The following is a 23,449-nucleotide window of genomic DNA, read 5'->3' on the forward strand; positions in this document are numbered from 1 at the left end:
CGGGCACCTGTAATCCCAGCTACTCGGGAGGCTGAGGCAGGAGAATCACTTGAACCCAGGAGGCGGAGGTTGCAGTGAGCAAGACCATGCCATTGCACTCCAGCCTGGGTGACAGGGCGAGACTCTGACTCAAAACAACAACAATAACACAACAAACTAATATCCAGTTACCATTAATCATCCACAAAGAATGTGTGTGGGTTGAAATTAAAGAGTATTATGCAAGTCTGTTAATTATATTATTATAGTAGTTGTTTATTATTGCTTTAGAAATTTCATGAGTATAAAAATAAACTCATGAAAATTTAATGCTTTGTTACCTACACAGTACTGAAAGATGCTAAAATTCTAAGATAAAATATTAACCTTATTTGATGTCTATCAAGGACGAAAAATAATCAGGACCAGAAAATGGAAAGCTATTATGAAACAAAGTGGATCATTGAATGAATTTTTGAGAAAAACAAAGTTCCAAAGGAAAAAATTTCCACAGCTGCTGTTTTGGCAGAATGTAGCACAGATCCGTTAATGATTGAGCAGAATAGACCATGAATTTACTCCTTCCACTTTTGTGTAAGCCAAGAAAAGAAAATTCAAGAAATAACTGGAAGACAGGAAAAATGGAGAATAAATGAACCCTTTAATTACATGTTCTTTTCATCAATCCAGGTACCCAGCCACCTAATTTAAATATTAAACTCTTTAAATGTGAATATTTAAATATCAAACCCTTAAATTTAAACTCTTAAAAATTATTTGCCTTAAATAAGAGCAATTAGGCTGGGTACAGTGGCTCATGCCTGCAATCTCAGTGCTTTGGGAGGCTGAGGCCAGTACATCAGTTGGGGTCAGGAGTTCAAGACCAGCCTGGCCAACATGGTGAAACCCCATCTCTACTAAAAATATAAAAATTAGCCAGGCGTGGTGGCGGACACCTGTAATCCCAGCCTGTCTGGAGGCTGAGACGTAAGAATCACTTGAACCTGGGAGGCAGAGGTGAGTCAAGATCACGCCACTGCACTCCAGCCTAGGCAACAGAGGGAGACTCTGTCTCAAAAAAAAAAAAGAACATTTAACTTCCAAAAGACAGTAACGATAGACGGAAAAGTTGTTTCACATCAGTTTTTTCAACTGAGGAATAAATGACCAGATCATGTAACTTTGTTTAATCTCAAAGGATTCTGTAATTAATCTTTATTTCAAACAGGTGGAAAAAAATACAGTGGAGGCGGAGAAAAATACACTAAGGCAAAGAAATGAGTAGAATGTGGTGTGGATGCTGTGATTTGCCACCAAGATCTCTTCAAGAATGAAGGACTCTGACAACTGCTTCTGACGTCAGCCCCTTGGACGTTGCCTCAGCTGACCAGAACCCACAAGCCCAGTACCAGACCTCCCCCTGGGGCGCACTGAACCCTTATTTTGACTGAATCAGGACCCTCTGCTCAAAATCCAGCTTCCTTGCCTCCTTTTCGCAGCTGTTGATCCCAAGGTCCTGCACACTAATCTCAGCCTCACAATCTGCCTCCCAGGAGAGCCCAGCCTGCAACAACACAGGTGAGCACAGCTATCATACATTATTTGAAAATGAGAAGGTGGGCCGGGCGCGTTGGCTCACACCTGTAATCCCAACACTTTGGGAGGCCGAGGCGGGCGATCACCTGAAGTCAGGAGTTCAAGACCAGCCTGGCCAACATGGTGAAACCCTGTCACTACTAAAAATCCAAAAATTAGCTGGGCATGGTGCCAGTTGCCTATAAATTTAGCTACTACTCAGGAGGCTGAGGCAGGAGAATCGCTTGAACCTGGGAGACAGAGGTTGCAGTGAGCTGAGATCGCACCATTGCACTCCAGCCTAGGCAACACGAGTGAAACTCTGCCAAAAAAAAAAGAAGAAAAGAAAGAAAATGAGATGAGGGGCAGTTCCATAAGAGTGTGGAACATTCAAAATTATTTGATGTAATAACCAAAAAAAATTCAAAGCAGGGTCCCAAACAGGTATTTGTACAGCCATATTCATAACAGCATCACTCACAATAGCCCAGAGGCGAAACACCCCCAGTGTCCATTGATGGATGGATGAATGAATAAATAGAATGTGGTATATCCACACAATGGGATATTGTTCAGCCTTTAAAAGGAAGGCAGCTCTGACACATGCTGCATACGACATGGTTGTACCTTGGGGACATTATGCTAAATGAAATAAGCCAGTCACTAAAGGACAAGTACTATATGACTTCACTTATATGAGTTATCCAGAGCAGTGGTCCTCGACCTCTTGGGCACCAGGGACCGATTGTGTGGAAGACAATTTTTCCATGGACCGGGGGGTGGGGGAGGGTTTCAGATGATTCAGGAGCATTACATTTATTGTGCATTTTATTTATATTATTATTACATTGTACTATATGATGAAATAATTATACAAGTCACCATAATGTAGAATCAGTGAGAGCCCTGAGCTTGTTGGGTTTGTTTTGTTTTGTTTTGTTTTGTTGAGACAGAGTCTTGCTGTGTCGCCCAGGCTGTACTGCAGTGGTGTGATTACAGATGTGAGCCACCACGCCCGACCCACTGAGCTTGTTTTCCTGTCAGTAGATGGTCCCATCTAGGGGTGGTGGGAGACAGTGACCCATCATCAGGCATTAGAGTCTCATAAGGAATGCACAGCCTAGACCCCTTGCATGCGCAGTTCACAATAGGGTTCACGCTCCTATGAGAATCTAAGTCACTGATCTGACAGGAGACAGAGCTCAGGTGGTAGTACAAGTGTTGGGGAGAGGCTGTAAGTACAGATGAGTCTTCCCTCCCTTGCCCAATGCTCACCTCTTGCTGTGTGCCCCATTCCTAACAGGTACTGTACCAGGCCCCGGGGGTTGGGGATCCCTGATCTAGAGTAGTCAAATTCACAGAAACAAAGTAGAATGGTGCTTGCCAGGGAGTGTGGGGAGGAGGGATAGAAGAAAGGAGAGTTGTTTGATGGGTAAACAGTTTCAGTTTTGCAAGATGAAAAGTTCTGGATATTGATTGCACAACATGAATACACCTGATACTACTGAACGGTAAAAGAAAATTAAGATCTGATTTGAAAGAAAGAAATATTGATGCTGCAGGAAGAATTTATGTGAAAACAACAAAAGAGGCCACGTGTGGTGGCTCACACCTGTAATACCAACACCTTGGGAGGCCGAGGAGGGTGGGTCACCTGAGGTCAGGAGTTCGAGAGCAGCCTGGCCAACATGGTGAAACCCTGTGTCTACTAAAAATACAAAAATTAGCCAGGCATGGTGGCAGGCACCTGTGATCCCAGCTACTTGGGAGACTGAGGCAGGAGAATCACTTGAACCTGGGAGGCGGAGGTTCCAGTGAGCCAAGATGGTGCCGCTGCACTCCAGCTTGGGCGACAGAGTGAGACTGGGTCTCAAAAAATAAAAATAACAAAATAACTAAAGAATATATTGGCACACAATCTGGATGATCCAATTTTTGACAAGGTAATGACTAGAGTTCCAAAAGAAAATTCACAACTCTCTGTGATAATGTTTGGAAGAACATTCATGCAGAACATGAAGATTGGAAGCAAGGGATGACCCACGTTATTTAGGGAATAATATCTTAAAACGCATTACAATTATGACTTGTTTGATTAATGGAATCATTTCAAATAAGGCAAGAAATACTAAATACTTCTCAACTATTTGGGCCACAAAGCCTAGAAGCTACCCACATTTAGTAAACTGCTTATGAAAATCAAATATGGAAAAAAATTTTTGAGAGGCAAGATGTTTGCAAACATGATTGGAAATGGAACCATGCGTGGAAACTGATGGAATGCAACAGAAGATCCTTGAGAACATTCTAAGGCATTCAAAATTCTAAGGCATTCACAGACTCGTGAACACTCACACACCAGGCAGATGAGGACAGCCAGACGGATGCTCCCAAAAGGTACGGGGAGCTGACACTTCAAAGTCTCCAAAAGCACCTGAAGGATACCAGAATCAAAAGTGCACACAGCACTCACATACTCACACACTCACCAGACTGGTTGGCCTACCCTGTAAGCCTCAATCCTTGAAACTGAAAACTGCTGTGAAGACCTCCAATGCCTTCACCTTCCACTGGGACTTCAGAAAACCCATCCTCCTTCCTGGCCAGACTCCACTCTCCAGAGACACTGAGCACAACCTTGCCCTGGTCTGGATAGACCCCCACTGAGAGCCTGGGGCAGAAACTGGAGAATCAGGAAGGAAGAATAATTTGGATGCAAAACAGGTTCTGGGAAGTGAGGCCTGATGGGAAGAGGAGGGATTTGGCAAGATAAGGGTAAGGGAGGACATAGCCTGGTGAGTGTTCACAGTGGCTGCTGTCAAAGAAAAATTGCACAGGCAAGGGTGACTTTATTCAAGGTGATTGCAATAGGGAAAGAGACTGAACTCAACTCCACTGAAACAAACATGCTAGGGTGTTTAAGCCCTAGGTAAGTTAATGGAAAAGTACTGGAGGACAATAGGGGGAGGTGGGTCAATGGGATGTGTCCATCACATGGAGTTATTCCTGAGTCTGAAAACGTTTTTCTCTGTGATTGGGCCATCTGGGTTTCCTGATTGTCAGTTATCAAAGTGAGGCTCCTACCCTCGCACAGAGACTGGGAGATAGGAGTGCTATCTCCCTTGATGATTTCAAAGGGATAATTCCCAGGTCCTTGAAAAAGGCATTCCTGGGTTGTAACACTGGCAAGAGACCAGGAGATTTGCCTGCATTTCAAATGGGCAGAGAAGGTCAGGCGCAGTGGCTCACATCTGTAATCCCAACAATTCGGGAGGCTGAGGCGGACAGATCACTTGAGGTCAGGAGTTCGCGACCAGCCTGGTCAACATGCTGAAACCCCGTCTCTACTAAAAATACAAAAATTAGCTAGGCATGGTGGCACATGCCTGTTATCCCAGCTATTTGGGAGGCTGAGGCAGGAAAATCACTTGAACCCGGGAGGCAGAACTTGCAGTGAGCTGAGATCACGCCACTGCCTAGCCTGGGCAACAGAGTGAGAGTCCGTCTCAAAAAAAAAAAAAAAAAGTGGGGTGTGGGGGTGTAGGGGGAGCAAAGAAAGAATCTGCAATTATATTTGGCCCTCTGTGTCCATGGGGTTTTGCATCCATAGGTTCTACCTCCACGGATTCAGTCAACTTTGGATAAAAAATATTTTGAAAACAAAAAAACAAAAAAAACAAAGAAATAGAAAACAATATGACATAACGATTTGCATATTGTTTATATTATATTAGCTATTATAAGTAATCTAGAGATAATTTAAAGTATACAGGAGGGTGCACGTAGCTTGTATGAAAATACTACACCATTTTATATCAGGGACTTGAACATTCTTGGATTTTGTTATCAATAAGAGCTCTGGAACCAATACCCTGCAGATACCGAGGGATGACTGCACAAGTTTTCTAAAGTAAGTGCTCTACAAAAAGTGTGATCTGGGGCCGAGAGTCAGGAAGAAACCTGTCTAAAGTTTAGTCGATCTGAGGAGACTGTTAAGGCTCTTTTGGTCACCAGCGTTACGTGGACTCTGCCATCCATATGTGGGTCTGAGATTCTAGGTGTCTGCACATGACTGGTGCCTGCTCTGTGGCTAGTGGATGAGCCCGATCCAGCAGGCAGCATCTCTAAGCAGCAAGAAGTGAGACAAACCAGCAGATGCTAACCTGGGGTCTCTGCTCCAGCACCACCCACCTGCTGGGGCCACCTCTGGACCTCCTCATCTGCTGAGTGTCTGAGCATCCACATGGGTCTGTCTGTGTCCTAGGGGGGCAGTGTCCCTCTGGTTGTCTGCTGTATCTCCGTCTTCCTGATTTCATTCATTTAATGTTTCTGAAACACCTTGGGGGTATGTCATGTCTATCGCGGTGACCCTCTTCACCTCTGGTTTGTCTGTGTGACTACACAGTCACATCTGTTCACACCAGGCTGTCTGTCTTTCTGTATCTCATGTGTAATTGCTTCCTCAAAGGCGCTCTCTCTCTCTCTCTCTGTTTCTCTTTTGTGTCTGTCTCTCCCTGCTTGTCTCTTGGTGCCTTTCTGTTTGTTTGTGTCTTCATTCATTGATTCATTCGCTCACTCATACAAAAATATCTCAGACATTCCTGGAGGCCCCCGAAGAGTTCACAGCCTGTTAGGGGAGACAGACGCTAGCCCAGCCTAGTTTGATCAGGGCTGGGAGACAGGGAGGTGTTGGAGGCTGAGGATGTGTGGATGAGTGGGGAGATGGGGGTCAGAGAAGTCTTAGAGGAGGGGACGATGAATGTATCTTTGGGTATGGAGAAGTGGCCCCAGGATTGGAAGCTGTGTGGGTGGTGTGTGTTGGGGTAGGGTGAGGGAAGGAAAGTCAAAAGGCCATATATGCCACCCTCAGATTAGAGCAGGGTGTTGGGAGGGGTGTAGGAAGAAGGCCAGCAAGACACCAATCATTCAAAATTAAGGGTTCCAGACTTCTAGTTCCCTCCTCCCTCAGACCCAGAAGTGCAGGCCTCCAGCAACTGAGGATCACCCTGGTTCCATCACGATTACCTAGGAAGAGACCCGCCCACATAGGGAGGGTGGGACGGAGAAATACTGGCCAGGCAGGGTGGCCGGGATGCTTAGGACTCAGTAGGGAGAACCAGCCAGGCAGCACATCACAGCGGGAGGAGCTGTCCCAGGTGGCGCAGCTCAGCAATGGCAATGGGGGTCCCCAGAGTCATTCTCCTCTGCCTCTTTGGGGCTGCACTCTGCCTGACAGGTACCCAAACTTCTGAATCCAGTAGTGAGAAGGGGCTGGGGGCCTGGACTCCTGGGTCTGAGGGAGGAGGGAGCTGGGGGTCTGGACTTCTGGGTCTGAGAGAGGAGGGGGCTGGGGGCCTGGACTCCTGGGTCTGAGGGAGGAGGGGGCTGGGGGTCTGGACTCCTGGGTCTGATGGAGGAGGGGCTGGGGGCCTGGACTCCTGGGTCTGAGGGAGGAGGGGCTGGGGGCCTGGACTCCTGGGTCTGAGGGAGGAGGGGCTGGGGGCCTGGACTCCTGGGTCTGAGGGAGGAGGGGCTGGGGGCCTGGACTCCTGGGTCTGAGGGAGGAGGGGGCTGGGGGCTGGGGACCTGGACTCCTGGGTCTGAGGGAGGAGGGGCTGGGGGCCTGGACTCCTGGGTCTGAGGGAGGAGGGGACTGGGGGCCTGGACTCCTGGGTGTTGGTGGGCAGGAGCCTCGAGACTATGTCATCTTCATTTCTCTTCCCTGCCTTCCTTCTTCTCCCATCAGTCATTTTTCCTGGTGTCTCTCTTCCCACCATCCCAGCCTTTCTTCTCTTCCTTGCCCAAGCCCCAATTCAAAGGTATTTCCAGGGAGCCCTTAGGACTCTTTCCAGAACTGGCAGGAACCCTGGCTTCATCTTCCGGCAACCTCTACCCCATTGTGGGCTAGGAAGGAACATACTCATTTCAGAATGGAAGTGGTTACAAAGACAGGGAATTAGAAAGGTAGAAAGGAGGCTATTCCTGCACACAACTAAATCTGTGTGTTTCTGCTCCTCAATGGGAGAGCGTTTGATTTCTGTATGTGTCCACGTGCAGCACGTCCTGTGGGTCCCTGTGCTTGTGTGTATTTCTCTGTATAGGTTTCAAAGTCTTAGTCTGAGCAAACGCTTTTGTGGGTCTGTCTCTGAGTTTGCTTTCTTTGTAAAAGAGATGCGTGTGTAATTTTGTGTATCTGGGTCTGTGTTTATGTATTTCTGTGATCTGTAGGCCTATATTTATCTCTATGTCTATGTGCTCAGTATTTCTGTGATTTGGGACCTCTCTGGGTATGGTTTTCCGTGCATCTGGTCCCTCTCTGTGTTGATATGATTATCACACATGCACAAGCATCCTCACAGACACACGCTTTGGTGTCTGTGTGATTTTCCATGTGTGAAGTGCTGTGCCTTAGTTAGGGGGGTTTATATTGCAGGGTCTAGGGGCATACTTGTTTCATGTGGGAATGTAAAACTCTGCCTGGGTACATTCAGGATATTCTGTGTATACTTGTGAGACCTGGATGAACCTGTGTATATGTTGTTATTGTGTGTTTATGTCAGTGTTGTGTGTTGCTGGGGCCGATGCGTGGGTTTGCAGGGCACTACAGGACCACATGTCACTCTGCCTGTCCTGGAGTGCACGTTGCCCGTCAGGGGTCACTTACTGTGCTGTCCACATTGTGAGTTAAGTGTGGGGAAGGATGGGCAGAGTGAGAATGAATCACTTTTCCTTCCTATTCTAAATCATAGGTAGGGAGCGGGCTTCCTGGAGGAGGGTGGAGACCTGGAGCGGCCTGGAGGGAAAAAAACTGGACTGTCAGCTGCAGAGAAGTCATTACTCTGCCATGAGACAGACACAGCTGTGACCAGCTGCAATAGCAGCACCTGGTCTCTCAAGGCGCGGCTTCCCTGGGAACAGAGGGGCCAGGCCCATGTGCCTGTCATTGGCTGGGTGGAGCTCTGAGTTCCTGGGACAGGCTCACAGTGGCCCTACTGACTCCGCTATGTCCTTCTCCCCAGGGTCCCAAGGCCTACAGTGCTACAGTTTTGAGCACACCTACTTTGGCCCATTTGACCTCAGGGCCATGAAGCTGCCCAGCATCTCCTGTCCTCACGAGTGTTTTGAGGCTATCCTGTCTCTGGACACCGGTGAGGAGCGGGAACAGGGGGACCTGGATGAGAGATTAGGGAAGAAAAAGGGGGGAGAAGGGAGAAGAAAGGGAGGGGAATTGGGCAGAAGATGAAAAGATAAAGATAGAAAGATGGGGAGGGAGAGGAAGAAGAGGAGAAAGAGAAAGAAAAGGGTGGATGAAGGCTGGGGCGGTGGCTCAGGCCTGTAATCCTAGCACTTTGGGAGGCAAGCTGCTGGATCACGAAGTCAGGAGTTTGAGACCAGCCTAGCCAACAAGACGAAACCCCGTCTCTACTAAAAACACAAAAAAAGTAGCGGGGCGTGGTGGCGGGCGCCTGAAATCCCAGCTACTCGGGAGGCTAAGGCATGAGAATCGCTTGAACTCGGGAGGCGGAGGTTGCAGTGAGCCGAGATCGCGCCACCGCACTCCAGCCTGGCGACAGAGCGAGACTCCGTCCCCTGCCCCACAAAAGAAAAAGTGGATGAGGGACGAGAGGAGCAGTGTGGGGAGGAGACAATGGGGAAGCAAGGAAGAGAAGGTGGGAGAGGAACACAGGAAGGAAGAGCAGAGGAAGAGAAGAACTCGGGGAAAAGGTCTGGGGGTGAGAGGAAGCAGGGAAGGAGGGAGAGGAGGAGGTGTAGCTGAAAGCAAAAGGGTAGAGGGAGGAGGAAGAACGCTGAGACTGGATAAAGAAAGGTTTATCCAGTTTACTGGTTTCGGGAAGCAGAGCACAAGCCCCGATCCCGCCCCCAGGGTATCGCGCGCCGGTGACCCTGGTGCGGAAGGGCTGCTGGACCGGGCCGCCTGCCGGCCAGACGCAATCGAACCCCGACGCGCTGCCGCCAGACTACTCGGTGGTGCGCGGCTGCACAACTGATAAGTGCAACGCCCACCTCATGACTCATGACGCCCTCCCCAACCTGAGCCAAGGTACGCGGGAGAGCGGGGCTGGGCTCTGGGCGGGACGATAAGAGGACGGGCAGCCTCGGGGAAGGCGTGGCCTCCGCTGAGCGCCTTCTCTTGGCGCGCTAGGATCCCAGCCCCCTAGACGTGCTAAGGCACGGGCTCTGGTGCAGTGCGCAGCCCGCACGACTGTGCCAGGGTACCACTGCCTGAGTGTGCGTCTACCCTCTCTTGCCAGCACCCGAACCACCGACGCTCAGCGGCGCCGAGTGCTACGCCTGTATTGGGGTCCATCAGGATGACTGCGCTATCAGCAAGTCCCGTAGGGTCCAGTGTCACCAGGACCAGACCGCCTGCTTCCAGGGCAATGGCAGAATGACAGTCGGTGAGGGGCTGAAAGGGTGGTAGGGCAACCATGAGGGTAGTGACACCAGACAGGCCCAACAGGGAGACATGGCCCTGCTCTGAGGTAGGAGGCAAGGTCCTGGTCTGAGGGAGGAGGCATGACCGTGGTCTGAGGGAAAAGGTTTGGCCCTGGTCTGAGGGAGGAGGCATAACCCTGATCTGAGGGAGGAGGCATGACTCTGGTCTGAGGGAGAAGGCCATGCCCTGATCTGAGGGAGGAAGCATAACCCTGGTCTGAGGGAGGAGGCATGGCCCTGGGGTCTGAGGGAAGAGGCATGGCCCTGGTCTGAGGGAGGAGGCCTGGCCCTGGTCTTAGGAGGAAAACCTGAAGCAAGTCTGAGGACCCAGGCATGGCCCTAGCCATCAAGGTGGAAGTTCAGGTGCAGCTGTCTCCCTCAGTTCTGACGGCTCCTCACTGCTCCGCCCACCCCCAGGCAATTTCTCAGTCCCTGTGTACATCAGAACCTGCCACCGGCCCTCCTGCACCACTGAGGGCACCACCAGCCCCTGGACAGCCATCGACCTCCAGGGCTCCTGCTGTGAGGGGCACCTCTGCAACAGGAAATCCATGATCCAGCCCTTCAACAGTGCTTTGGCCACCACCTCTCCCCGAGCAGTACAGGTCCTGGCCCTGCTCCTCCCGGTCCTCCTGCTGGTGGGGCTCTCATAGACTGCCCCTCCAGGATGCTGGGGACAGGGTTCACATACCTCCTTCTTGCTGCTTCAGCCCCTATCACATAGCTCACTGGAAAATGATGTTAAAATAAGAATTACACTCGTGTCCCTCTGGCCTTTCATCTCTCCCTCCCTCGTGCCCCCCAACCTGGTCAACAGGACTGGAACAAACTGGACACAGTCACCAGCATCCCAGGGGAGGGCAAAACAGCCATGTCCTGCCCTGATGAAGAGCAATTCTCATCACAGCTGTTACTTACTGAGCACCAGGCACCCCGTAACACGGCTTCCTGTGCTCTCCCTCCAGAGCTTGTCGCAGCTCTAGGAGGGAGCTATACAATGATGTCTTTATTAGTGTCATCATGAGAGGCCCAATAAGCAGTATGCCCTCACAGTTAGTAGGCCAGCCTCTGGAGGTAAGCTGCATGGGTTCAAATCCCAGCTCCACCGTTCATCCCACAGAGACCATGGACGAGTCACTTGAACTCTCTGTGCCAATATTTTCTTACCTATAAGGTGGAGGTGAAAATAAACTCTATAAATGACGACAAGAACTGCTTCACAGTAGTTGTGGTGAGAATTCAACAAGATTAACCTTTAGTACTTGGGACACAGCAGTGGCCCAGTATAAGTGGGCTACTGTCTTAAGCTCTAAGTCACAGGTCAACAAACTGAAAGGCAAAAGCACTTGGTTGAGCTTGTGTATCTAGTGAGTAGAGAATCAAGAACCAGATTCCCAGCCCCATGAACTGCTAAGCAACACCACCTCCCAAACACATGAGTGCCAATTAACTTCACAGAAAAATACAAAAGGCAAAGTTCAGCGAGGTGAAATTCTCCAAGCTGTAAAGATCAGGGAAGACTTCCTGGAGGAATTAACCCTTGAGCAAAATCCTAAAGGATCAATAGTAGCTGGCAAAAAGAAGCAAGAGGAAGGGCATTCTAGCTAGAGGAGACAGCCTGGACAAAGGTCTGAGGGAGGAAGGAACACAGGGTGTACAGGACACTTTCATAAGTACCTGAACTTCATAGAAATGGGATCCTTCAGCATGTTCTCTGTGCACATGCTTTACTATGTTCTTTCACATGCTTTTTGCCACTTGATCTTTCCAGCAACTCAGTGAGGGAAGCAAAAAAGTAAGTTGCATCCTGCTATTGTCTATATGTTTGTACTCCTCAAAATTCATCTTTTGAATCCTATTCACCAAAGTGATGTTACTGGGAGGTGGTGAGATCATGAAGGTGGAGCCCCGATGAATAGGATTAGTGCCCTGATAAAAGAAGCCCCAGAGAGCTGCCTTGCCCCTTCCCCCACATGAAAACACAGCCAGCAGGTGCCTATAAGCAAGAAAGTGGGTTCTCACCAGCCATTGAATCTGTTGGTGCATTGATTGTAGACTTCTCAGACTCCCGGAGCTGTGAGACATAAATTTCTGTTATGTGTAACCCATACAGTCTATGGTATTTTGTTACAGCAGCCTGAAGGGACTAAGACACATTCCTGTTTTACAGACAAGATGAGCAAAGCACAATGAGAAAGCAATTTTCAGAGTAAGTGCATAGCAAGAGTAACCTCCCGTATCTTCTCGCTCCATGTCAGCAAGCAGCCTTGGGGGAAGGTGGGCAATTCAGAAATTCTCTGCTCCTATGCTTCTGTAAGGCCAACATGACAAGGGCTTCAGTTGTCTTTACACCCTGACATACAAGGGGAAGCTGAATGTCTTCATTCATCCTTCACATTTACTGAGCACCTACTATGTGCAAGGCGCTGTTCCAGTTGTTGGGCATACAGCAGGGAACAAAAGTGGCAAAAATTCCCACCTTTAAGAAGCAGCCTTTTTGATGGGCTAGCAATCCAAAGCAAACTTTGGATTTTGTTTGTGTATTTATTAGAGACAGGGTCTCGCTCTATCCCAGGCTGGAGTGCAGTGGCACAATCAGCTCACTGAGGCCTCAATCTCCCAGGCTCAAGCAATCCTCCCACCTCAGCCTCCCTAGTAGCTGGAACTACAGGTGTGTGCCACCACACCCTGCTAATTTTTGTATTTTTTATAGAGATGGAGCCCCACTATGCTGCCCAGCCTAGTCTCAAATCCCTGGGCCCAAGCGATCCTCCTGTCTCAGCCTCCCAAAGTGCTGAGATTACAGGTGTGAGCCACCACTATGCCCAGCCAGATTTTGGATTTTATTGCGAATGTGGTCTGAAGTTGGGATGGCCAGTTTGATGTGTCAACTTACCTAGGTGACAGTTTCAGTTGTTCAATCAAACGCTAATCAGTGGGTTGATGTGAGGGTATTTTGTAGATGTGATTAAAGTTCATAATCAGTTGACTTTGAGGAAGGGAGATTGTTCTAGACAATTTGAGTAGGCCTGACTCAATCAGCTGAAAGGTCTTCAGAGCAGAGATGAGGCTTCTCTGAGGAAGAAAAAAAAAAACTGCACCTATGGACAGCTGCTTCAGCCCATGTCTGAGATTCCAGCTTGCTCCTTCTGACCTGCCCAGCCAGGCCACATAAGCAATTCTTTGCAATAAGTATTGTATTATAGATCGTCTACTGGTTCTGTTTTTCTGGTTAATCCAAGGCTAATACAGAATGCGTTGGAGCCAGTATGGTGGCTCACGCCTGTCATCCAGCACTTTGGGAGGCTGAGGTGGGCAGATGACCTGAGGTCAGGAGTTCAAGACTAGCCTGGCCAATATGGTGAAATGCCATCTCTACTAAAAATACAAAAATTAGCCGGGCATGGTGGCATGGACCTGTAGTCCCAGCTACTCAGGAGGCTGAGGCAGGAGAGTCGCTTGAACCCAGGAGGCAAAGGTTGCAGTGAGCTGAGATCATGCCATTACATTCCATCCTGGGCAACAGACTGAAACTCTGTCTCCAAAAAAAAAAAAAAAAAAGGGTTGGAGAAGTAGAAGACTGCCATAATCATATATAGGTGTGTATATATATGTTGTATGTGTATATAATTACATGTAATATATATGATATAACATTTTCATTGAGGCATAAAATATATACAATAAAATGCATAAATTGCAATTTTTCCATATGTACATACCTGAATAACCTCCACCTAGGTCAAGATGTAGAAAATTTCCAGCCTATGTCCCCGGAGCCTCCCTCATAGCCCTTCAGAGTCAGTTTCCCACCCCAAAGATAACCATGACTCCAACTTCTATCATAGATCAATATTGCTTATTTTAAACTTCATAAGAATGGAATCTACAGCATGTGCTTTTGTGTACGTGCTTTACATTTTAAACGCTTCCCTGTGACAAGAATAGAAGCTAGACCTGTGAGGTGGCTACTGCACCAGTCTAGGCAAGAGATGATGTACCCATGATGGCAGAGGTAGTGCAAGGAGTTGGAAAATGAATAGATTTTTAATTTAGCTGCTCCTTAACAGGTTGCAAGGAATAGATTTTATTAGTGGAGAAGACAGGACTTGCTGATATATTGGTCAAGGAATACTTGAGATGACTCCTAGGTTTCAGCCTGAGGAACAGGGTAAATAGGTTTCAGCCTGAGGAATAGGGTGGAAAAAAAGGAATTGTTCAGCTTCATGGTAATCTTTTTTTTTTCTTTTCTTTTTTTTTAGACAGTCTTGCTCTGTCACCCAGGCTGGAGTGCAGTGGCACGATCTCAGCTCACTGCAAACTCCGCCTCCCAGGTTCAAGCGATTTTCTGCCACAGCTTCCTGAGCAGCTGGGACTACAGGCATGAGCCACCGCGGCTAGCTAATTTTTGTGTGTGTGTTTTTAGTAGAGATGGGGTTTCACCATGTTGGCCAGGCTGGTCTCAAACTCCTGACCTCAAGTGATCCGCCTGCCTCAGCCTCCCAAAGTGCTGGGATTACAGGTGTGAGCCATCACGCCCGGCCAGCTTCTTTATAATCTTATGGTGCCACAGTAATGATAAAGGCAGTCCGACATTGGCCGAGGGGTTGTTAGGCAGTGTATGACTGTACATCTGAGACAGAAGATTCTCCCTGAGGTGTGGTGGCCAAGGACTCCTGTGAGATGCAATACATGAGCAATTGGCAGTTCTTTGCCATGAGAGTGATTCAAAAACTTCTGAAAGGTTATACTTGATAGCTCTCACTAAGCAGGACAGGGGTGCACCGACTGTCTTAGAACTCACAGTATGGGGAGTCCAAGTGAAAATGTGGACTCAGCTATGTAGCTGCTTGGGTATCGCCACCCAGATGCCTTCGTGAGTGCTTAGCAGAGAGGGAGACGCTTTTCAAAAGTAATTATGGTTTTGTACCATAAATTTTATTTTATTTATTTATTTTTTAGATGGAGTCTTGCTCTGTTGCCCAGGCTGGAGTGCAGTGGCATGATCTCAACTCACTGCAACCTCTGCCTCCTGGGTTCAAGCAATTCTCCTGTCCCAGCCTCCTGAGTAGCTGGGACTGTACAGGTGCATGCCACCATATCCGGGTAATTTTTGTATTTTTAGTAGAAATAGGGGCAGGTGCTTTCACCATATTGGTCAGCTGGTCTCAAACTCCTGACCTCAGTTGATCCACCTTCCTCAACCTCCCAAAGTGCTGAGATTACAGGCGTGAGCCACCATGCCCAGCCTGGACCGTGAATTCTAAATCATTATAACTAGGCTCACACACATCTTTAAGAATCAAAATAGGAACCATTACAATCAACACATTTTTGCCAACGAGAATTAAGTTTTTTGATTCCTGTAGTATAAAAATACGTGCTTCAGGATTCAACAAACTCTGCTTCATGACCATTTTGAACTCAAATAAGAAAGTCTCTCTAATTTGCTTTTTGTCTAATATCATTTCCATAGTCTAAAATAAACATAAAATAAACGTCAAGTAATAAGTCATTAGCAAAAAAACGTAAAGCAAGAAATGTCCATTAAAATGATGTATAACAGACTGGATATGGTGGCTCACAACTATAATCCCAGCACTTTGGGAGGTCAAAGTGGGCAGATCGCTTGAAGCCAGGAATTCGAGACCAGCCTGGCCAACATGGTGAAACCCTGTCCCTACTAAAAATACAAAAATTAGCCAGGCATGGTGGTGCACACTGTAATCCCAACTACTCGGGAGGCTGAGGCAGGAGAATCGCCTGAATCTGGAAGGCGGAGGTTGCAGTAAGCCTAGATTGTGCCACTGCTCTCCAGCCTGGGTGACAGAGCAAGACTCTGCCTCAAAAAAAAAAAAAAAAAAAAAAAAGATGTATAACATAACCACATTTATTTAAGAATGTATTCCAATATCAAATGGCAAATTCCAACAATGCAAAAATCGCCATTACTTTTGCACTCGCCTAATAAAAGCTTCACCTTCTGGAAACAGTGACTCACAACTGTAATCCCAGCAATTTGGGAGGCAGAGGCGGAAGGATTGCTTTAGCCCAGGAGTGCGAGACCAGCCTGGCTGTCTCTCTAAAAAGTTTAATTGAAAGTAAAATAAAAAGCTGCATTTATTAGCAAGGATGTGGAACTACTGGGATTCTCACATCCAGGTAGTATGTGTGTTTTAAAATAGAACAACCCCTTGCAAAAACTATCTTTCAGTACCTACCTAAACCAGACTCTGCACCCACACTGTGACCCAGCATTTCCACTCCTGGATAGAGCTCTCCATCATAAATTAGTGTATACATTTTCTCAAAAGACATGTACTAGCAGAACAATTTATAATAGTCACAAAATAGAAACAGCCCAAGTACCTATCAACAGTAGGGTGGATATATCAATTTGTGGCCTATTTGCATAATAGAGTACTACACAGCAATGAGAATGAACACTTTACAAGTGTATGCAATAGCATGGAGGAATCTCACAAACGTTGAGCAAAAGAATAAAGACACACAAGAGAACATTCTGTATGTTTCCATTTAAGCAAATCACAACAGTTGGCAAAACTAAATATGCAATCAGAAGTCACAGTAGTGACTATTTGGGGGCGGTTGCAACTGGAAGAGGGGTAAAGGAGTATCTAGGAGCCTGACCATTGTGTTTATTCATCTGAGCATTCATTGAGCTGTTCACTTGGCATTTATGCTCTTTCTATATGCATATGATTTCCAATGCACATTTTAAAGATCTTAAAATACTTTCTTGGGGGTAGAAAAGGCAAATGGAACCAAGGCGTGGTGGCTCATGCCTGTAATCCCAGCACTTTGGTAGACCAAGTGGGGAGGATTGCTTGAGCCCAGGGGTTTGAGACCAGGTTGGGCAACATAGCAAGACCCTATCTCTAAAAAGAAAAGAAAAGGCAAATGGTGGTGGTATCAGGGAATGCGGGAACAAAGAGGAAATAAGAGCCTGCTTCTTTCTTAAAAGTATTAATTTGTTTACAACCAATGAGCAAAAGAGTAAAGACTTCAGTTAATCATCTTATCGAATGAACTGGGGCATTTTATGCAACATATTACATAAAAGAACATAAAAGAAATAATAAATGAATAGATCCAGAAAATATAGTCTGTATTCCCTTTATTGGTCCCGAATTATCCAAATTATGTGTAACATTTTTGTGATTGAATGGACTTAAGTTTGCATGTCATTCATTTTGCCTACCCTGTCACACACATCTCTTTGTACTCTTGATCTATGGTCATCTGTTTGAATATTTAGCCATTTTTTACTACTCACTCAACAATTAATTATTGTTGTCTTCTAGTTGCAATGCACAAGAAATGTCTGATATTGATGGAGTGGGGGAAGCAATGGAGAAGTAAGATGGATTTTACTCACAAAGTTTTTATTTACAAACACTTGATAAAGAGAAAGATGAGGCAAGGTCAAAATAAATTAGTAGATGGATAATACATGAATGTAATGGAAGGGAGGGAAGAAGGAAGGAAAGGAGGGAGGGAAGGAAGGAGGAAACAAGAAAAGAGAACAAAGAAGAAAATATGTGGCCAGGCGCAGAGGCTCACGCCTTTAATCCTAGTACTTTGGGAGGCTGAGATAGGTGGATCACCTGAGATTAGGAGTTCGAGACCAGCCTGGCCAACATGGCGAAACCCCGTCTCTACTAAAAATACAAAAATTAGCCAGGCATGGTGGCAGGTGCCTGTAATTCCAGCTACTTAGGAGGCTGAGGCAGGAGAATTGCTTGAACCCAGGGGGCAGAGGTTGCAGTGAGCCGAGATCACACCACTTCAGCCTGGCTGAAAGAATGAAACTCCGCGAAAAAAAAAAAAAAGAAAAAGAAAAAGAAAAAATAAGAAGAAAATATGCATAGCTGTAATTGCATTTCTGTAATTGGTCACAAGGCCATAGTTGATAAGTTTAACCTCTTCCGTTACTCATGCCAAGTAATGGAATTAGTGGAATGTAATTCCTTTGCCCTCAGTTGGCTGGTGGTCTTTATTGAACAAGATGACCCAAAACAGTTTTCCTGAAAGGTCTAAATCCTCCATGGGGTCAGTGGGTCTAAATCCTCAGTGGTCCTACCTTTTGTTTGTTTGGTTGGTTGGTTGCTTTCACTAATGAATATAGATGTTCTAACAGGTGCTTCAGAGCATGACTTGGGTCCCAGACATGGCCTTCCTTGGCCCCACTGTGTAACCCAATTTCCTCTTGGTAATTGAGATCAATCGCCCTAGCAAATAGAGTAATGCTTTTCTTTACCTCTTGGTTCAGTGGCAAGAGGACCTGCAAGTGGCCAGATGGCTGTCTCATCGTCCAGCTCAGTGGACCAGCCCCTGCGCCCCCTGGTGGAGGCATACTTTATTTGAGACTCGACCCAAACCAGCAGAGCTCAGAGCTGTTGCGGACAGGAAGCAAAATTCTGCAAGTGAGTATTAGATGTAATGATGAGGGGTGTGGTGGCTCACACCTGTAATCCCAGCACATTAGGGAGACTGAGGCAGGAAGATCGCTTGAGGCCAGGAGTTCGAGTAGGAGGTTGCCAGGTGAACAGACTTGGGAACAGCATGCAGGCAGAGGGACAAGCCCACCCCAAGCCCTCAGGAAACACTTGTTAAATGGCAGAGGCCACAGGACAGGAGCAGGAACTCATAAGAGACAGAGAGCTGCAGGGACAAATATCCAGCAAACAGTTATAACCCATTCTTCTGGGTTGGTGATGCTGGGGACCTAGCAATGAGTTAGATCAAGCCCTGCCCTTCTGGGCTGGAAAGAGACAGTCGCAAACCAGGAGGCTCACAGTTGAAAAAACATGAGATGTGAGGGACTAAGGGAACTCCAAAGAGGAAGACCAGGGAAGGATCCTCCTAGGAATGAATCCCTGAGAAGAAACATAAATGACAAGTAGGAATTGGCAAAGAAGCAGGAGGAAGAGCATTCCAGGTAGGAAAGGTGGGAAGCACAAAGACTTGGTATGTGTGTAAAGTGTGAGGAAGGCCAGAAGTAGTGGCTCACTCCTGTAATCCCCACACTTTGGGAGACCAAGGTGGGAGGAACACTTGAGCCTAGGACTTTGAAACCAACCTGGGCAACATGGTGAGAGCTTATCTCTACAAAAGACTAAAAATATTAGTGGGGCATGATGGTGCGTGCCTGTGGTCCCACCTACTAGAGAGGCTGAGGTGGGAAGATTGCTTGAGCCCAGGTATTTGAGGTTGCAGTGAGCTGTGTTCCCTCCATTGCACTCCAGCCTGGGCAACAGAGTAAGACCCAGTCTTTATTTATTTATTTATTTATTTATTTATTTGTTTGTTTGTTTGTTTTTGAGACAGAGTCTCATTGCAAACTCCACCTTCCGGGTTCACGCCATTCTCCTGCCTCAACCTCCCAAGTAACTGGGACTACAGGTGCCCACTGCCATGCCTGGCTAATTTTTTTGCATTTTTAGTAGAGACGGGGTTTCACTGTGTTAGCCAGGATGGTCTTGATCTCCTGACCTCGTGATCCACCTGCCTTGGCCTCCCAAAGTGCTGGGATTACAGGCTCTATTTTATTTTTTAAGCGAGGAAGATGTGAATGAAGAGGTGGCAGTGCCCCTGAGGGGCTTACGATGTCAAATAGGGATAACACTTTCTGAACTTTCTCCTACAGCCAATGGGGAGCCATGGACTGATGTAGAGAAGGGGAGAGGCATGGTCAAAGCCAGGTGACACGAGGCTCTCCCTGTGGCCATGCAGGAAACAGACCCAGGGGAGTGAGATTGGAGACAGGGAGACCAGGGAGGTGGATGGTGAGAGGGCCTCTCATGCCTCCTGGCTTCTAGAGTCAAGGGCCATTTAGGATTAAAAGGCTGGAGGCAGAAGGAGGAACTGCGAAACCAGAGTATGAGTGTTATGGTCTACAAGGAGTTAAAGTCCCTTCTAAGTGATGATAGTGGTTTCCTCTGGAGGTTGGGGGTTCCTGATCATAAAGGAGCACATAAGGAGATTCCAGGGGCCGGGCGCGGTGGCTCAAGCCTGTAATCCTAGCACTTTGGGAGGCCGAGATGGGTGGATCACGAGGTCAGGAGATCGAGACCAGCCTGGCTAACACGGTGAAACCCCGTCTCTACTTAAAAAATTACAAAAAACTAGCCGGGTGAGGTGGCGGGCACCTGTAGTCCCAGCTACTCGGGAGGCTGAGGCAGGAGAATGGCATAAACCTGGGAGGCAGAGCTTACAGTGAGCTGAGATCCAGCCACTGCACTCCAGCCTGGGCAACAGAGCGAGACTCCGTCTCAAAAAAAAAAAAAAAAAAAAGGAGATTCCAGGGAATGCAAATATTTTTTCTTGGTGTGCCTTTGATTTTATGGAGGTTCACACTACATCATTTGTCCAAAATGTACCACTATGTTTTATGCACTTTCTACATATAAGGCATATTTAATTAATTAATTAATTAATTAATTTTTGAGACAGAGTCTGGCTCTGTCGCCCAGGCTGGAGTGCAGTGGTGCAATCTTGGCTCACTGCAAGCTCCACCTCCTGGGTTCATGCCATTCTCCTGCCTCAGTCTCCTGAGTAGCTGGGACTCTAGGCACCCGCCACCATGCCCAGCCAATTTTTTTTGTATTTTTAGTAAAGATGGGGTTTCACCACGTTAGCCAGGATGTTCTCGATCTCCTGACCTGGTATTCCACCTGCCTCGGCCTCCCAAAATGCTGGGATTACAGGCTTGAGCCACCGCGCCGAGTCTATTTTTTTTTTTTTTTTTTTAATGCCAAAAGCAAAGACAAGGCTAGAGCTCAGGTCTTTGGACATCCATATTAGAGCTTTTTAATCTTTGGTGATAGGGATTCAGAATACTGGCTATCTCTGGTGTATCAGTTGGGAGGGTTACAAGAGAGTCTCTTATGATGATGGAGATAGCTTGATCGAGATGGTGATCACTCATGTCCGTACACAGGTTTAACTGAATTTATCCATACACTTAAGATCTGCAGACTTGCGATGTGTAAGCCATACCTCAACAAAAAGAAAATCTTAGGTCAGTCCTGGTGGCTCACGCTTGTAATCCCAGCACTTTGGGAGGTTGAGGTATGAGAATTGCTTGAAGCCAGGAGTTCAGGACAAGCCTGATCAACATAGAGAGACCCTGTCTTTATTGAAAATTTTAAAAGTAACAGTGGTGTGCGCCTGTAGCCCCAGCTACTTGGGAGGCTGACGCAGGAGGATCACTCGAGGGCAGGAGGCCGAGGCTGCAGTGAGCTCTGATTGGGCCACTGCACTCCAGCCTGGGTGACAGAGCGAGACCCCACCTCTAAAAAGAAAAAGAAAACAATTTAAAATACCACATATAATTAAATGGTATTATATCTAGGATTTACACTGAAATAACATAGGAAGTGAGGAAGTAAATGGAAGCATAGATGAAATGCAATTGACCACGAATTGGTATTTGTTAAATGGATACATGGAGGTTTATTATACTCTTTTGTTCACTTCTATATGTTTGAAATTCTCCATAATAAATATATATGTACATATATATGAGTATGTATGTGTATATGAAAAGGTAGATAATAGATAGATAGAACTAATACCCATTTAACTCACAGTGACCCATACACCCACTTCTTTGGGAACCCAGACATCTCTCTTCTCCTGGTAATGCAGGTAATGATTATCTAACGACTGGATTTTACACACAACCTTGCCCCTTCCCAAGATTCCCCCACCCTCCCTAGCTTAAGTGGAAGTGGAAGTCCAGGTCAGCACCAAGGACAGATCCATAGTATTGGGTCTCAGAACCACAGACAGCAACTCAACTAATGGAGGACAAAAGACAGGGAAATGAAGAAATGCCATCTCGCCCCCCTCCAGAACAGTGTGGAACAGGACAAGAGGCTAGAGTCGAAAAAAGCCCATCAGTATCATTGAACAAGAGCATTCCTTCAACAAATATTCATTGAGCATCTGCTATGTGCCAGGCACTGAACACAGGATGGTAAGGTTCCTGTCCTTAAACAATGAGACAGATAAAATGAGATCATTTTACATAGTCATAAGCTCTATGATAAAATATAAAGTAGTGAAATAAGATTCAGGATAATTAAGGGAGATGGAAGAGACCGTTTTTAAAGAGGTAGTTAAGGCAGAGATTATATTTGAGCAGAGTGGCTGGGTGCTGTGGCTCATACCTGTAATCTCAGTACTTCAGGAGGCTGAGGAAGGAGGATTATTTGAGTCCAGGAGTTTAAGGCCAGCCTGGGAAACATAGGAAGACCACTTCTCTAGAAATTTTTTTTTAATTTGGTAAGTGTGGTGGCTTGTACCTGTAGTCCCAGCTACTCAGGAGGCTGATGCAGGATAATCACTTGAGCCGGGCGTGGTGGTGGGCGCCTGTAATCCTAGCTACTCAGGAGGCCGAGGCACGAGAATCACTTGAACCTGGGAGGCAGAAGTTGTAATGAGCCAAGATCGCGCCACTGTACTCCAGCCTGGGTGACAGAGCAAGACCCTGTCTCAAAAAAATTTAATAAAATAGGAAATAAAAATTATATATAAATAATATAAATACATATATATGAATATATAAATAATATAAATTTATAAATATAAATAATATAAATATAAATATAAATAATATAAGTATAATGATATATATCTGTAATATAAATAATATAAATATACTATATTTATATATGGTATATTTAAATAATATAAATATACTATATTTATATATAGTATATTTAAATAATATAAATATAAATAATATAAATTTTTATATATTTTATATATAATATAAATTTTATATATTATATAAAAATTATAATTATATATTATATAATATATATAATATATAAATATACTATATATTTATATTATATGATTATATGTTATTATTTTGTTATATATGTTATATAATATTATATATACTTTTTTTTTTTTTTGAGACAGAGTCTCACTCTGTCACCCGGGCTGGAGTGTAGTAGCTGGATCTCAGCTCACTGCAAGCTCCGCCCCCGGGTTTACGCCATTCTCCTGCCTCAGCCTCCCGAGTAGCTGGGACTACAGGCGACCGCCACCTCGCCCGGCTAGTTTTTTTATATTTTTAGTAGAGACGGGGTTTCACCGTGTTAGCCAGAATGGTCTCGATCTCCTGACCTCGTGATCCACCCATCTCGGCCTCCCAAAGTGCTGGGATTACAGGCTTGAGCCACTGCGCCTGGCCAATATTATATATTATTGTATATTATTATAATATATATTATAATTTATATATATATTTGAGCAGGGAACTGAATGAAGTGAGGGAATGGCCCATGAGGAGAGTGGAGATAAAAGCATTCAGGAAGAGGGAACAGAAAATGCTAAGACCCAGAGGCAGAAAAAAGCTTGGTATGTTCGAGAATTAGCAACAAGGCTAATGTGGTAAAGC

General features: G+C 46.2%; 1 protein-coding gene across 5 annotated transcripts in view; it reads left to right on the top strand.

The window, feature by feature from the left end:
- Window positions 1–18,404, top strand: part of LYPD5 (LY6/PLAUR domain containing 5) — a 34,206-nt gene extending 15,802 nt beyond the window's left edge. For 3 of the 5 annotated variants that reach the window (XR_012093148.1, XR_012093150.1, XR_012093149.1), the window contains exons 2-7: window positions 1,208–1,557; window positions 8,574–8,702; window positions 9,440–9,616; window positions 9,828–9,974; window positions 10,429–12,220; window positions 18,305–18,404. Coding sequence is in view for 2 of the 5 variants with exons in the window: in XM_007997060.3 (XP_007995251.1) it covers window positions 6,727–6,790; window positions 8,574–8,702; window positions 9,440–9,616; window positions 9,828–9,974; window positions 10,429–10,664 (753 nt within the window). In the remaining 3 variants the exon portion in view is untranslated. Of the gene's footprint in view, window positions 1–1,207; window positions 1,558–6,189; window positions 6,791–8,573; window positions 8,703–9,439; window positions 9,617–9,827; window positions 9,975–10,428; window positions 13,616–18,304 lie in introns of those variants that run through there. The other 2 variants (XM_073016343.1, XM_007997060.3) reach the window with 2 other exon arrangements.
- Window positions 18,405–23,449: the final 5,045 nt, after the last annotated feature.

The sequence above is a fragment of the Chlorocebus sabaeus genome, chromosome 6 (genome assembly GCF_047675955.1).
Source record: "Chlorocebus sabaeus isolate Y175 chromosome 6, mChlSab1.0.hap1, whole genome shotgun sequence".
Lineage (NCBI taxonomy): Eukaryota > Metazoa > Chordata > Mammalia > Primates > Cercopithecidae > Chlorocebus > Chlorocebus sabaeus.